The sequence below is a fragment of the Ranitomeya variabilis genome, chromosome 4 (assembly GCF_051348905.1).
Source record: "Ranitomeya variabilis isolate aRanVar5 chromosome 4, aRanVar5.hap1, whole genome shotgun sequence".
Taxonomy (NCBI): Eukaryota; Metazoa; Chordata; class Amphibia; order Anura; family Dendrobatidae; genus Ranitomeya; species Ranitomeya variabilis.
In genome coordinates this window covers 80,587,492-80,601,647 of record NC_135235.1, presented here as the reverse complement: position 1 = coordinate 80,601,647, position 14,156 = coordinate 80,587,492, and the positions used below count along the sequence as shown (strand labels likewise).

The 14,156-nt window shown below is 41.0% G+C and overlaps 1 protein-coding gene across 1 annotated transcript in view; it reads right to left on the bottom strand.

Moving 5' to 3' along the window:
- The window catches only part of FAM13C (family with sequence similarity 13 member C), a 451,356-nt gene extending 437,634 nt beyond the window's left edge, over positions 1-13,722 (bottom strand). Inside the window, exons 1-3 of the mRNA XM_077258855.1 lie at positions 13,527-13,722; positions 12,395-12,578; positions 8,119-8,236 (exon numbers count right to left, since the gene is read on the bottom strand). Of these exons, the coding sequence (XP_077114970.1) occupies positions 8,119-8,236; positions 12,395-12,441 (165 nt within the window). The 5' untranslated portion in view covers positions 12,442-12,578; positions 13,527-13,722. The remainder of the gene's footprint in view (positions 1-8,118; positions 8,237-12,394; positions 12,579-13,526) is intronic.
- Positions 13,723-14,156: the final 434 nt, after the last annotated feature.

Genomic DNA, 14,156 nt, shown 5'->3' with positions numbered 1-14,156 from the left:
CATTAGTACAAAAACTATGCCCTTGTTGGGAGCTTCATGGCGTGAATTTCCATGACCAAACAGGTGTATGTAAACCTTAGATCACTAAGGAAAATGTAAAGTGTCAGATGGAGCAAGTAAAGCAGCCGCTACTGGATTCTGGAACAGTGGAAACGTGTTTTGTGGAGGTACAAATGATGCTTCTTTATAAGGCAGTTTGGTGGACGAGCCTGGGTTTAGCAATTTGCTATGGAGTTGTTTTTAAAAAAATTCTCCAAGGATGTTTATTTCCAGTCAAGGAACATCTTCATGATTTAGTATTCCAAGACATTTTGGACATTTGTAGCTTCCTACTTTGTGAAAATAGTTTGGGGTAGGCCTTTTTCTGTCCCAGTAGGACTTTACCTCAGAGCAAGATCAATAGGAACATAGTAGGAAGAAATTATGGTGGAAGAACTGGACTTGCCACACATATAAGTTATTATGGAGATTGTGAGCCCAGATTCATTCATTCAACATCAATGTCTGACCTCATAAATGCTCTTCTGGTGGAATGTGCAAAAATTCAGACACCTCCAAAATTTTATAGAAAGTCTTCACTGATTAACTCCTTGTTAATATCTTAAGATTTAGGATGGGAGGTCATAAAAGCTTCCTTTAATGTGTAGTTGTCCCATTAGTTTTGCCCATATAGCCTATATACACAGCACAGTTGAATTAAAATGAACGAAATGTTTAATGCCTAAAATAAAGGTGTTGTTAATAATTAGTCTCTATAATTGTCGTACTGATGGAGCTGGGCAGGAGAAATCAGTATTTATTCCCAGAAGTTAATGCTCAGTTTATTACCCCTAAGGAAAAGTTATTTCCGTGTAACAAACAACTGCTCATGTTTCAGTTTATCCGGGCCTGTCTGAGGCTCTACTGACTCAGCGCGCCCAGAAATAGCAGGATGACATGTTGGGTAGAGCACAACTATGTAATGTCAGCGCTATGTAATGTCGCTACCTACTTCTTTCCAACCCAGCAGATTTTCTTCTTATCTTATATTGGTTGTCATAAGAGCAATAAGAAGTTCTCTTTGAATATTTCTAGTGTATTTTTCTTGTTAAATGTAGATGACTTATCAGGACAATCAAATTTCATCCTTCAAGAACTTTACATTTATTATTACATGACCATCAGTCATCACCAGTTTTTGTCACATAAGTCAATACGTCACCGATTAACATCTACTCTTATATCATACTAGATGGTGGCCCGATTCTAACGCATCGGGTATTCTAGAATATGTATAGTAGTATATAGCACAGCATGATAGTTTACAGTATTGATCAATATACTGAAGATTAATTAAAAAGCAAAAAAAAACATAACATTCTGTAAATAAGTCCCAAATTAGACATGGAGCTTATGTGCTCATGTCTTATGACAACTCATACAACCTCTGATGACATGTCCGCTCCTGATGACCTACTCTTCATCTGGAGTGGACATATATCTGCCATACCACCTTCTTTTTTTATCATATCTGAATAATAATGACTGTAATATGAAGTTCACCAGCAAATGTCATCAGTACACCATTACATCTCTAGATGTGGACTTCAAGACTCTCAGGATTCACCCATTACTAGTAAAACTTTTAGAAAGTCAATATCAGTAAATACTATCCTGCATGCACATAGCTTTCATCCCCCTCCACACACCATTAAAGCTATTCCTGTACTTGAGCCTTTGAGAGCAAAGCAAAATTATAGCAATGAACCCCCTCTTTCAACAGGAATCTACTCTAAAATATACCATAGATTAAAAAATAGAGGTTACCCTCAATGGTCCTTACATCAAGCATCTGATATTGCTAAAAATAAAACCAGATGTAATTTATTAACAAAATACCAAATGCTAATAAATTAAAACACAAAAACAATGAACCGTATAAACCCACTTTAATTTTGCCTTACAATTAATTGTAAACCAAAATCTCCATAGATTGAAAGATTATGACAAGATGGACACAAATTCTCAAAGATGGTATCAGGATTATTAACCAAAAAGGCACTGACCTTGGGAAATTTTTTATAGATCAGTCTGTACAAGCCTTATAACAAAACTAATCGATCAAATAGCTGGGTATTAGTGAAGGTCTTCTACGGTGTGGCCATCACCCATGTAAGACCTATTCATGCACTAAGAAAACACAATTCTTTTCTGTCACACTGTCACGGTCTTTTGTAACGAAAGGGGGTCTCAAACTGTCCCTGGAACTGGGACCCTAACTATCCCTGTCCCAGGGGTACTCTTGAAGTTAGAGAGGCCCATGTCTCCGACCTTACCATGCTCCTGTAAAACCCTGATCTATCCCCCCCATCCCTATGAGGCATGGGACAGAAATGTAAGATAAACAAGGCAGAAAAACAAAACAGGGATAACAGAAATCCTCTAACATATCCAACAATATTGAGGAGGATAGGGACAGGGAGGAATAAACTAAATGGGAACAGGGACGAGGAGATAAACACACACGTACTACAGCAAACCACAGAACACTACTACAATAAATCTATTCCAACCACTTAGCTTTAGCACCAAGCACAACAAGACAAATCTTTCACTGGCAGTGACAAGAAGGTCTGGCCAGTTCTTATAGGAAGAGGTAATGACCAGATCAGAAGCAGCTGAAATGGAGCTGAATGCTTCTGACCAGCATAGAAAGAGTTGTTCATCTCTTCAGCACCAGAGGAAACTAAATCCATTACAGGACACAAATCACACACCATCTTTAAAGATGACCTGAGACTCATTACCCGACATCACCGTCTAATTCCAGGTCTTTCCCTGGGACGTGACACCCTTATAATATTTTCCTACTGTGATAATGGAACATATCAATACCACAGTGAAATAAACTGGATATTTAAAGAAGTGTAACACCAATATATAAAACTTAAAATCTTTATTACAAATAATTAAAATACATAAATACACACAGACATTAAATACGGTGCCTCAAACAGACCAATGAATACAGATAAGGTCAGCTAGTGCACTCCTTAAGATGCAAAGGCAAAGCTCAGCCAGGAACCTAAGCCATGGATTAATCAGACCTCAATGCACTCCATGGTTCACGCTAATTGCTGTGAGTACCAAACATTAAAAATGATAGCATATCCCACGCCCTGTACATATTACCTGGTCAGTGTCTCTCCCAATGTGCTCGGCCGAATGGCACGCTGAACCTTACAGCCCCAACGCGCGTTTCGCGTGTGCTTCTTCCCCATTGTGTCGGCACTTGCTCTCCCCGGGGCTACCATGCTGTTGTTGTGACACGTGACCCCGGTGCTCAATCAACGTTGGCATCACTGTCTCCGCTTTCTGTCTAATTGAACATGAAGAGGAAGTCAGAGATCAGCTACTGCCCAGACTTCCTCTTCATGTTCAATTTGACAGGAGGCGTAGGCGGAGATGCCAACGCTGATTGAGTGCCGGGGTCACGTGTCACAACAACAGCATGGTAGCCCCGGGAAGAGCGAGTGCCGACACAACGGGAACAGCGCAGACACCAGAGGTGAGTATAGGCTTTTTTATTTTATTGGGGCCAAGCATTTAGATCAAGAAGGTATTGTCCTAGTAGCGGACAACCCCCTTAATTATGCATGTTCCACCAGTGCTGGACTGCCCACTTGTGAACAAATGGAGGTATTTTACCTTCAAACATGGTTCTCTTACCATGTACCAAGACTAAGAACCCTACAGCATTCAATATGCGTTTTTTTATGGAGGATATTAGCTTCAACTTTTTTCCAAATGTCTGTATCTTTTCGCTTTTTTAATGGATTACATAAAATGTGATGTTTTATATGCACTGGGAGCTGCATCCTTTCTTGGACAAAAAAGCATAAAACACCCATTGAGGTCTAAGAAGCCTTACTTTTCCTCCGCACACATTAGATTTCATATAATGGCATACAGATATTTTATAGGAAGTGGTGTTGTATCAATGATGCATCTAAATGCAAGGGTTATATCTATGTACAATAAAAAGATTGGGGTCCTATCTAATGACAGGATTGATAGACTTTGAAGATTTCAATATAACATTGCCAGCAGCATTTTCTGATTTTCTTTTTAACATATATATTATATATGTTTATATTATTTATATTTATGTAAATACAGTACATATTATACATTTTTGCCATACAAGAGCACAAAATGGAAGTTGCTTTCGATGAGCTCTGACATTACACAATGTAGGAAAGGCAATAGTGTCCTCTGGTGGGATAAGCTAATAAATACAGTAATGGATGAGAAGCTTAGAGCAGATAATTATATTGTAACTTCAACAAGCCACTTGCCGTATATCAAGCATTTTTCTGTCACATACCTATCCTGAATCCGTCTATTGCAAATGTATATATTGCATATCTATCTAATAATAAATATTCATATATCACGATTTTATCTCATATCTATAGTATATCCATTTATTTTGTATTTATCTAATTCACATTTATCTACCAAGTATCTATGTATCCAACCAGATAAATGCAACAGCACACTAAGTGCATTAAGGTATAAGGGAACACTGAATACATTTCATTCCCGCTCTACAGACTATATATACTTGTAGGACTGGGCTACTTAGCTCATGAGTTAATCATTTTGTGATCTATGAACCTCAGTTCTACAAGTACAGTTTATAATTCCTACAACAGTCAGAGAGTATTCATCCACTAATGTTTCAAAAGTACAAAAAAAAAGTTGATTATCGTATCCATCGTTTGCCTGTGTGGATTCTCTTTTCCTAGGGGGCCAAGCACTTATTGACAGATATCTGCTAATTAACTGTGTGTTCTGCCCTACAACGATCTCTCCTGGTTAAGAGCTGTGAACGATCTCTAACAGCTCAGAGAAGTCAAGCACCACTCCTACTGGTGATTCAACTGCTTCCTGTGATGTCACATCAGAGTAGTTTCTTCTCTTCCACTCTGCTCTGTCGATGGGCTGTTACTGCCAACACTATATTAACTGCAGGGAGCTGTCTGTTTTTGAGCATAACGTCAGTAATGGTGCCCTGTCAACAGAGCAGAGTGAAGAGAATGAACTGCTCTGTGAAGTGATGTCACAGGAAGCAGTTGAATCACCAGTAGGAGTGGTGCTTGAGCTGTTAGAGATTGTTGCAAGTCATAAAGAGGCCGGTAGTTAGCAGTTGCCTGCTGATAAGTGCTTTACCCCATGACGGGGAGTCCCAGATAACTTCTTTAACTGTATTTTGATAATTTATACAAATGATGACGTAAATGAGCAAAAAAAGAAATCTAAATCCAATCAATATTTGGTGTCACCGCTGTGACAGGGTCTCTGGCACAGTGTATGAAGGGAGATATGTGTCACTGCGTATATTGGTGATATAAAACCAGAATAGTTTTCCTCCACCACGCTATGTGTTGAGAGGATTAAGTTATGCTATGGGCTGGTTTTAGTGGACATCTATAGAGCGGGTGGGAGGGGGTCCACCTTATCTCCACTTGCAGATTCCTGACAGAACCTGTGTGATGTCAAGGTCATGTGATAATCCCATTGGGCGTTAAATACCTGGCCTTGAGAGTCAGTGGGTGTCATGTCTTGGAATACCAGGAACTCCCACATGGCTCACGGAGGAGCTAAGGACTGTGTGAGTTAACTGCAGGTGAACCCTGCAGGGAAAGGACTCTTATGGACTATGTTTTCTTTATTTTACCATTAGGCAAGCAAGGCTCTGTTTATTTTGCTGCGCCCTGACAAGGTTTATCCTATCCACAATAAACAAGCAGATTAATTACCACCAGTATGGTTCCAGTGTCTGTCTGGTAAAGCAGCTGAGTGTGTCAACCCCTCACACCGCCCTTTGCCTTCAAAACAGTATCAATTCTTCTAGGTAGTCCTGCGCACAGTCATATATTTTGTAGGATTCTAATGAGATGTACAGATGTAGCCATGGTTAAAAGAAAGCAAATAACATGGCATTAGGATATTATAGTGCAAAAAAGTCATTGAGATCAGGTGATGAATTTTACAATGATAAATTATCTTATTCCACTAAGAGAGATTACTTTCTGACAAAAGTTATTAAGACGACTTGTTATTTGTAAAGTTATATTTGACTACATCTGTATGAGAATCTAATCATACTAATCAGGTGATAATGATCATCATTTCCACATGTAGGTTGAAAATCATCATTAACCGAAGCAGAAACAGCTGTGTAGGATCCTTAGTAGTGTTTAAGAAACAGCTAAGCTCTACCGCAAAGGTTGTGGAAGACAGTTTTATGTCATAGATCATGCACCAAGGGTAAGATTGAGCACTGCAATAAGACACAAGGTAGTTATACAGCATCAGCATGGTCTTCCTCAGCAAAGATTTCAAAGCAGATTGGGATTTCATTGTGTGCTGTTCAAGCTTTTTTGAAAAAGCACCAAGAAATAGCCAACGTTGAGGAACGTGAGGACAGTGATTGGCCAAAGAAACTTAGTGCAGCAGATAAAAGACACATCATGCTTACTTCCCTTCAAAATCTGAAGATGTCCAGCAGTGCCAGCAGCTCAGAACTGGCAGCAACCAGAGTACATAATCTATTGTTCGTAGAAGTCTGGAGTGATAGTAAAGGAAGAATTGTGGCCAAAAAGCCATACCTTCAGCATGGAAACAAGAAAGTGGGGTGCAGACAAATGGCAGCAGGTGCTCTGGACTGATGAGTCAAAATGTGAAATATCTGGCTGAAAAAGAAGGCAATCTGTTTGTCAAAGAGCTGAAGAGGGGAACAATAATTAGTGTCTGCAGACAGCAGTGAAGCATCGTAGACTGTCCTTGCAAGTTTCGGCCTACATTTCAGCAACCAGAATTGGATTAATGCCCTCAATGCTGAGACATACAAGCATCTAATTATCCATCATGTAATAGCATAAAGGAGGCGTCTGATCCGAATTTATTCTGCAGCCGGAAAACAACACCAAACATCCAACCAATGTCCTGAAGATCTATATTCAACGTCAAGAAGAACAAGGAATCCTAGAAGTGATGATATGGTCACCAGAGAGTCCTGATCTCAACATTATCGAGTCTGTCTGGGATAACATGACGAGACAGGAGGATCTGCACATACCTACATCCACAGAAGATCTGTGGTTAGTTTTCCAAGATGTTTGGAGCAATCTTATTGTCGAGTTCCTTCAAAAGCTGTGTTCAAATGTACCTAGAAGAATCGATGCTCTTTTGAATGCAAAGCACAGTCACACTCACACCAAATATTGATTTGACTTTGATTCCTCTATTGTTTATTCACTTTACATTTTGCTAAATGAGGAAAAAAAGTGATCACTTCTATTTTTTAAAACATTCTTACTTTGCAGCATTTTTTTTATACTTGTCCAAAACTTTTGCACAGTACAGAGAAATGTGAATTATTATGAATTATCATGATTATATTCAATGCAATACAATAATTCAGCAACCTGCATATTCTTTATTGCATTTTCAGAATCTAAATAGGCTACGCTCCCAAGATAAGCTTTTTTTGATGAGTTTTTTAAGTAATATATTTTTGCTGCATCCAAAACGCAGCGTGCTACGGTTCCAGAAAAGTGAACGGTATCTATAGAAATCTCAAGACCACTGTGCTTTTTTGTACTCAACGTAAACTGACCTGTGGTGCGAGTTTCAAATCCGCAGCATGTCAATTTCACTTCTGGGTAAGCTGAGTTTTCTGTGGATTTTCCCTTGGATTTGCATTAGATGCAGAAAATCAGCAGAAAAAAAACGCACGTGCGTTTTTAGTGCATTTCCGAGAGAGAAACACTTAAAAAAACTAATGTAATCCACACCTAAGTATATCAATAAAATGTTGTCAAAATACCTGGAAGTAACAAAAGCTTTATTTAAAGGATGGCACCAAAAAGAGACAAAAAAAATTGTGATTTAAAAACGTGATAAAAACGCTTAAAAAATGCAGTAAAAAAGCAATGAAAAAACACAAGCATCCTAATTTACATAACAGTGCAGAAATTCTGTAGCGTCAAAAACTCATCCAGGGAAGTTAGTTTTAGAGATTATATTTTAAGTCGTCTACAACACCAAGAAAGAGAAATATATCGGTACCTGGATGTTTTCCTGTTGCGCCCGATCTGCAGTTAATGTATGAAAATTCTTCAAGATATATAGTAGTAATTCGTTACACAGGCTCTGCTCCTCCTGGACTTTAGGGCTGAATGGGATGCTGAAAATAAGATATGAAGTCATCACTTCAGAATCAGACTGTTAATGTAACACTCGACTACATTCCTAACCTCATCCTCATCAAATTGCCATTTTTTAAATTAGAAAATTAAAATAGCCCATAAAAATTGTTAGGGTTTTCATAGAGTCTTGACACACTAAGGACATAGCCAAGGGTTAATAATGTGGTGAGGTGATTGTTTTTCCATCTAATTCATTCTGTTAATTAGGGCATTTACAATGGGCCACTAATGACGTGAAAGTTTTATCTTGCGGTCTGTAATGATTAGCACACTTCTGAGATTTGCATTATTCTTTTATCCTTTTCTATTTTTACACAGTAAAACAAAAAATAAAAAAATTGTTCTGCAGCATCCAAAGATCTATAACTTACTGTCAATGAAGCTGTATGATGGCTTTTTTTTTGTTGGACAACTTGTAATTCTCATTGGTACCATTTTGGGGAACATACAGCTTTTTTTACCACAAATTTGTTTTTAGCAAATTTAGCAATTTTTGTAAAAGAGTATAACATGTAAAGTACTAATCATCATAAGGCCACAGGAAATATTATGACCCATTCAAATCAAGCGTGGGACATCATCTCCCTAGGCAGGCAGAAAAAAATGCCTTAAATACAGTTTAGTGCAAAACTGGGGTTTAAGATTTTTAGTTGCTTTTAGTAACCAGTAACTATCAACTACTAACCGGTACCAATCTACTACTAACCGGTACCAATCTACTACTAACCGGTATCAATCTACTACTAACCGGTACCAATCTACTACTATTCGGTATCAATCTACTACTAACCGGTACCAATCTACTACAAACCGGTATCAATCTACTACTATCCGGTATCAATCTACTACTATCCGGTACCAATCTACTACTAACCAGGACCTAACTACTACTAACTGGTACCAATCTACTACTAACCAGTACCAATCTACTACTAACCAGTATCAATCTACTACTATCCGGTACCAATCTACTACTAACCAGAACCTATCTACTACTAACCGGTACCAATCTACTACTAATCGGTTCCAATCTACTACTAACCGGTACCAATCTTCAGATCACTCATATACAGGGGCGTAACTACTATGGTCGCAGCGGTCACCGCTGCGACCGAGCCTGGGAGGTCAGGGGCCTGGCAGGTCAGATGCACCTGACTCCCGCCGCCGCTTCCTCATTAAACTATATCGGCGTCTATGACCTACATGCCATATACAGGCTTAGGAGGAACCATCCTCCTGTCAGGGTCCTGTGACTGCTGTAAGTCACTGCTCCTGAAAGGGTTAACCTTCCTCACTGTCAATGTGGCCGCATTACAGGCAGCGGTCCTATATGCTCCATGCACCCCATAGCCCTCACCACCGCCGTCACCGCAGTCCTCACTGGTCTAACCCCGCACAGAATGCAGCCTGCGCCGACAGGTTACCATAGTGATGAGCGCAGCGCCGACTGGTGACACAGCACAGGGCCGTAGGCGGCGAGGATGCGGTCACCTGCAGCTCACTGAACATGGAGGAATCCCGAGCAGAGGAGACCGGACAAGACGAGGCCGAGGGTCAGGATGGAGAGAGGAGGAGAAAGGCTGGTACAGTTCAAAGCAATTATGGAGGAGAGCGCGTCAGCTGATGCTCCCTCTCCCATCATTGCCCTCTGCCTCTGACACTGCGGGTACACAATGATGGATTGTCACCTCATTGCGCATCCACTGTGTGCGGGGCCCAGGCAGTGTAGCATCTGCACAGGTGATGGCGGCCGCCATATTGGCGGAGCCTGTGGCAGCTGCTGTGACCTGGAACAGGCGGCTCCAGAGCTGGCGGGGGTGTGTGGATCGAGCTGCCCAGGAGGGGGATGCCGCAGCGGCTCAACCATGTGGAGGATCGGAATATGGAGGTGTACAGGACCGGTAGCAGTGAGGTGTCTGCTGCCCATGTGTCACCATCTGCGGCCCCCTGTGACACCAGCTCCATTTCCTCCCTGCTCTCCCATGCCCCATGTCCTCATAGGTCCTCAGGTTCAGGTCATTGTGCTCCTCTGGGTCCCCATACGTACCTTGTCCCTCCTCCCCTGGTCCCCCGATGCTCCCCATTTCCCATGCCCTGAGTCCTCCTGCACCCCCCTTGCCCCATGTCCACGTATGACCCGTCTGCCCTGCTCTCAAGTCTCCCCTGTCCCCTTTCTCACCGTGTGTTCTCCATCTACCCTGTCCTCGTAATCCCTGTGCCCCCTTCTTCCCTGCTCCCAAGTCTCCTCCCGTCTTCCCCTGTCCCCTTGCAGCCCCATCTCCCTATACATCGATATCTACTCTGCCCTCAGACTCTCCTTGTGTCCTCTTGTGCCTGTCTCCCTTGCCCACTTGAGCCCTTCTCCCCTTCCTCCTAGTCCCCATGAGCCCCCTTGTGCCTGTTGCCCTTGTCCCCTTGTGCTTGTGTCCCTTGTCCCCGTGTGTCCCCTTGTGTTTGTGTCCCTTGTCCCCGTGTGTCCCCTTGTGTCAGTCTCCCTTGCCCACTAGTCCCCTTGTGTCCCCTTGTGTCAGTCTCCCTTTCCCACTAGTCCCCGTGTGTCCCCTTGTCAGTCTTCCTGGCCCACTAGTCCCTGCGTGTCCCCTTGTGTCAGTCTCCCTTGCCCACTAGTCCCCTTGTGCCCTTCTCCCCTGCCTCCTAACCCCCGTGTGTCCCCTTGTGCCTGTCTTCCTTGCTCCCTAGCCCCCCTGTGTCACTCTTATGCCTGTCTCCCCTAGCCCCCTTGTGTCCTTTTCCTATCCCCTAGTCACCATTTGCCCATGTCTTTCTCACTGCCCCTGTATGGATGGGCTGCATTATATTGTATGGCGGGGCTGCATTATACTCTGGGGTGGCTGCATTATACTATATGTGGGCTGCATTATACTGTATAGAGGACTATGGGGAATACATTATACTATATGAAGGACTATGGGGTGCATTATACTATGGGAAGTGAATTGTACGACATGGATGACAATGGCTGTGCATTATACTATATGGAGCACTATGAGGAGTGTATTATAATATATGGAGGACTGAGCAGTGTATTATACTATATGGAGGACTGAGCAGTGTATTATACTAGATGGAGCACTACAAAGAGTGTATTATGCTATATGGAGCACTATGAGGAGTGTATTATACTATACGGAGGACTGAGGACTGTATAATACTATATGGAGGACTATGGGGAGTGTATAACACTATATGAAGGACTATGGGGAGTGTATTATACTATATGGAGAACTATTGGCAGTGTATTATACTACAGTATATATGGATGACTATGAACTGTGCAGTATATTATATAGAGGACTATCGGGGTGCATTATATTATAAGGAGGACTATGGGGGTGCATTATACTTCTCATATGGATCCCCATGACTTCTATGTAGGCCCCTGATGAGTATAATGATTTATTTTCTTGTATACATTACATAACAATTGGTAGTACGGGGGCCAAATATATACCAGGATGGGGCACCGGATAGTTACGCCACTGAGGTCACACTATACAACTTTGCAATAAAGCTATAGTGTGCAAAATGAATAGGGAAAATATTTTGGCATGGTGGGGGGGCCCCATTTGAAAGTTTGCATCGGGGCCCATAACTTTGTAGTTACGCCACTGCTCATATAGTTCACTTGGTCACTAATGATTGTAAAACGTACAGTCTCTTATATTGCATGACAAAAGGGAAATTGTTGAATTGTTGGGTCCCCGCCTGCCATAGCATCCAATCTACTTCCTCTTCTATGTCAAACCGCTTAGGTGCATTGTTCAGCATTGACCTTGGCATCTAATGAGTGAATCCTCTAGGATTGACGTTATCTCTAATCCTGGTTATTAGAGAATAGTTTCACATGTGTAATACATCCAGCACTCATAAGAGATGGCAGCAAGTACGCAGCCCCTTATATTCATAACTCAGCAATTTATATGTACCCCTTAACAGCGACAAAAAAACATTCCAAAGAGATAAGGGAAAGAAAAGAAACCTCTGAAATGGCTGATTATGTTTGTCATTTCTAGCTCTCTACTACAATGTCCTATAGAATATTACGTTGACTAGGACAACTGGAGCATTCACATTCATGAGTCCTAGTTAAGTCATTCTATATAAAAGTACAATACCTGAAGAAGCTCGGCCCAAGGACAATAGAGAGATTTTCTAAGGTCATTTTGTTTATTTCACTATAAGAAGCCACCCTAATGAAGAAAGTGCAGAGATAGTGCAGCACAATAAAATGAGTCTGGCTGAGATCATCAATCAGATGTTTCAGTCGTTTGTTGCATTCATCCTCATCTGATCTGTAATCTTTAAAGACAAAATAGAAATGTCACAAAGTTTTGGCTCACATTTATCAAAAACTTTGCATCCATTCTTTAACGTATTCACTTTCAATTCCGCCACTCCATATTTATTGAATGTCACACATTAAAGGGGTATTGTTAAGTTATTAAATTGCTTTAATTAGACAGCATGAAAATAATTAAGTTTATGTCTATATGGCAGCAAGTTTAATAATCCTCTAGTGATAATCTCCTGCTGATAAAACAGTGATTCTATCAAAACTATTACAACCAGCACAGTAAGTGACACATGTCTGGAATCAGGGTCTCTGTCCCTACATTATGCTACTGTCAGATTAGGTGGTAAAAACCATGTCACAGATTCCCTTTAAGCATGATAACACAGCTCAATGGCTTGAGATCAAGGTTTCAAATGTTGCAAGATAATCCATTTTTTTTGCATAATGTACCTTATTATTCATGTTAAAATTGGTTGCAACATAAATTTCTGTAATCCACACATTTGAATCATAAATATGCTCTACTTCATAATTTCTCATAATTATTAAGTTTTAGCTTAGTTGGTAAAAAAATATGGTGACAGGAGTGTGGTGGCTGGTACTGCTGGTTTGTTTCCCACGAATGTTATTTATTGCATATATCCTAAAAATAAGCTGGATACCAACTTCACAGGCAATCTACAGTATATACAAACATAAAGGCATGTATACACAGTGTGGGGGCTGTGTATAGAAGATAAATCAAATAAAATATTAATTGAACAATATGAAAGATAAATTGTCAAAATCAGATAAATACTTTCATCCTCCAATATAACTCTTGAGATTGTCTAGACTAGAAAGTGTAGATGGACACTTGGCCACCTGCTGTCAGATCTGGTGCAGGAATGACGATCGTCTATATTCTTCTTAACCTATTAGTGCCTCTTCATTAATGATGATGTTACTTTTACCTTTGTAATCAATAATGAAGGAAGATTGGGCAGAATCCGGGATGACACCTTCAGGGAGTTCCTTTAAGCAGCATTTCAGAAGACTTGCCACAGCATCTATATCACCTTCTTGTACTAGATCCACCGATTCCCCGCCATCATACTTTGCTTTGAGAGCTGTTACTTTCTTCTTAGAACCGCTGACTCTAAACAGACCCACGTGTTCCAAACCTGGGAGAAAGATGATGTTTAATCACAGCAAAATATCAAATTGGGCCCAGAAAATGGTTTGTGGTGGCTTCTTTATAACACATCCGATCACATTTTTTAGTGTGAGTCTCCCAGCATGCACTGGATATTCTGAAGCAAGATGTCATCATGATGAGGTTGGTGCTGCGGTTACTTCCACAGCTGCTGTCGCCAACCTGAAATGTATCTTCATCAGGATTACTCTTTCAGGGACTGGACTATTCTCTGATATACTGAGCAATGGCATGCGCCAGTTATCAATTCCAATCCATGCTCAGTATGCTGTCCCTGCTCGCCGTTGTTGTGCCCTGACAGTGCACTCACTCGCCAGCACTAAAGATAAGTGATTAGCCAGCAAGCCCCTCACTTCTCTTTCTAGCCAGCGAGGGAGCGCACTGTCAG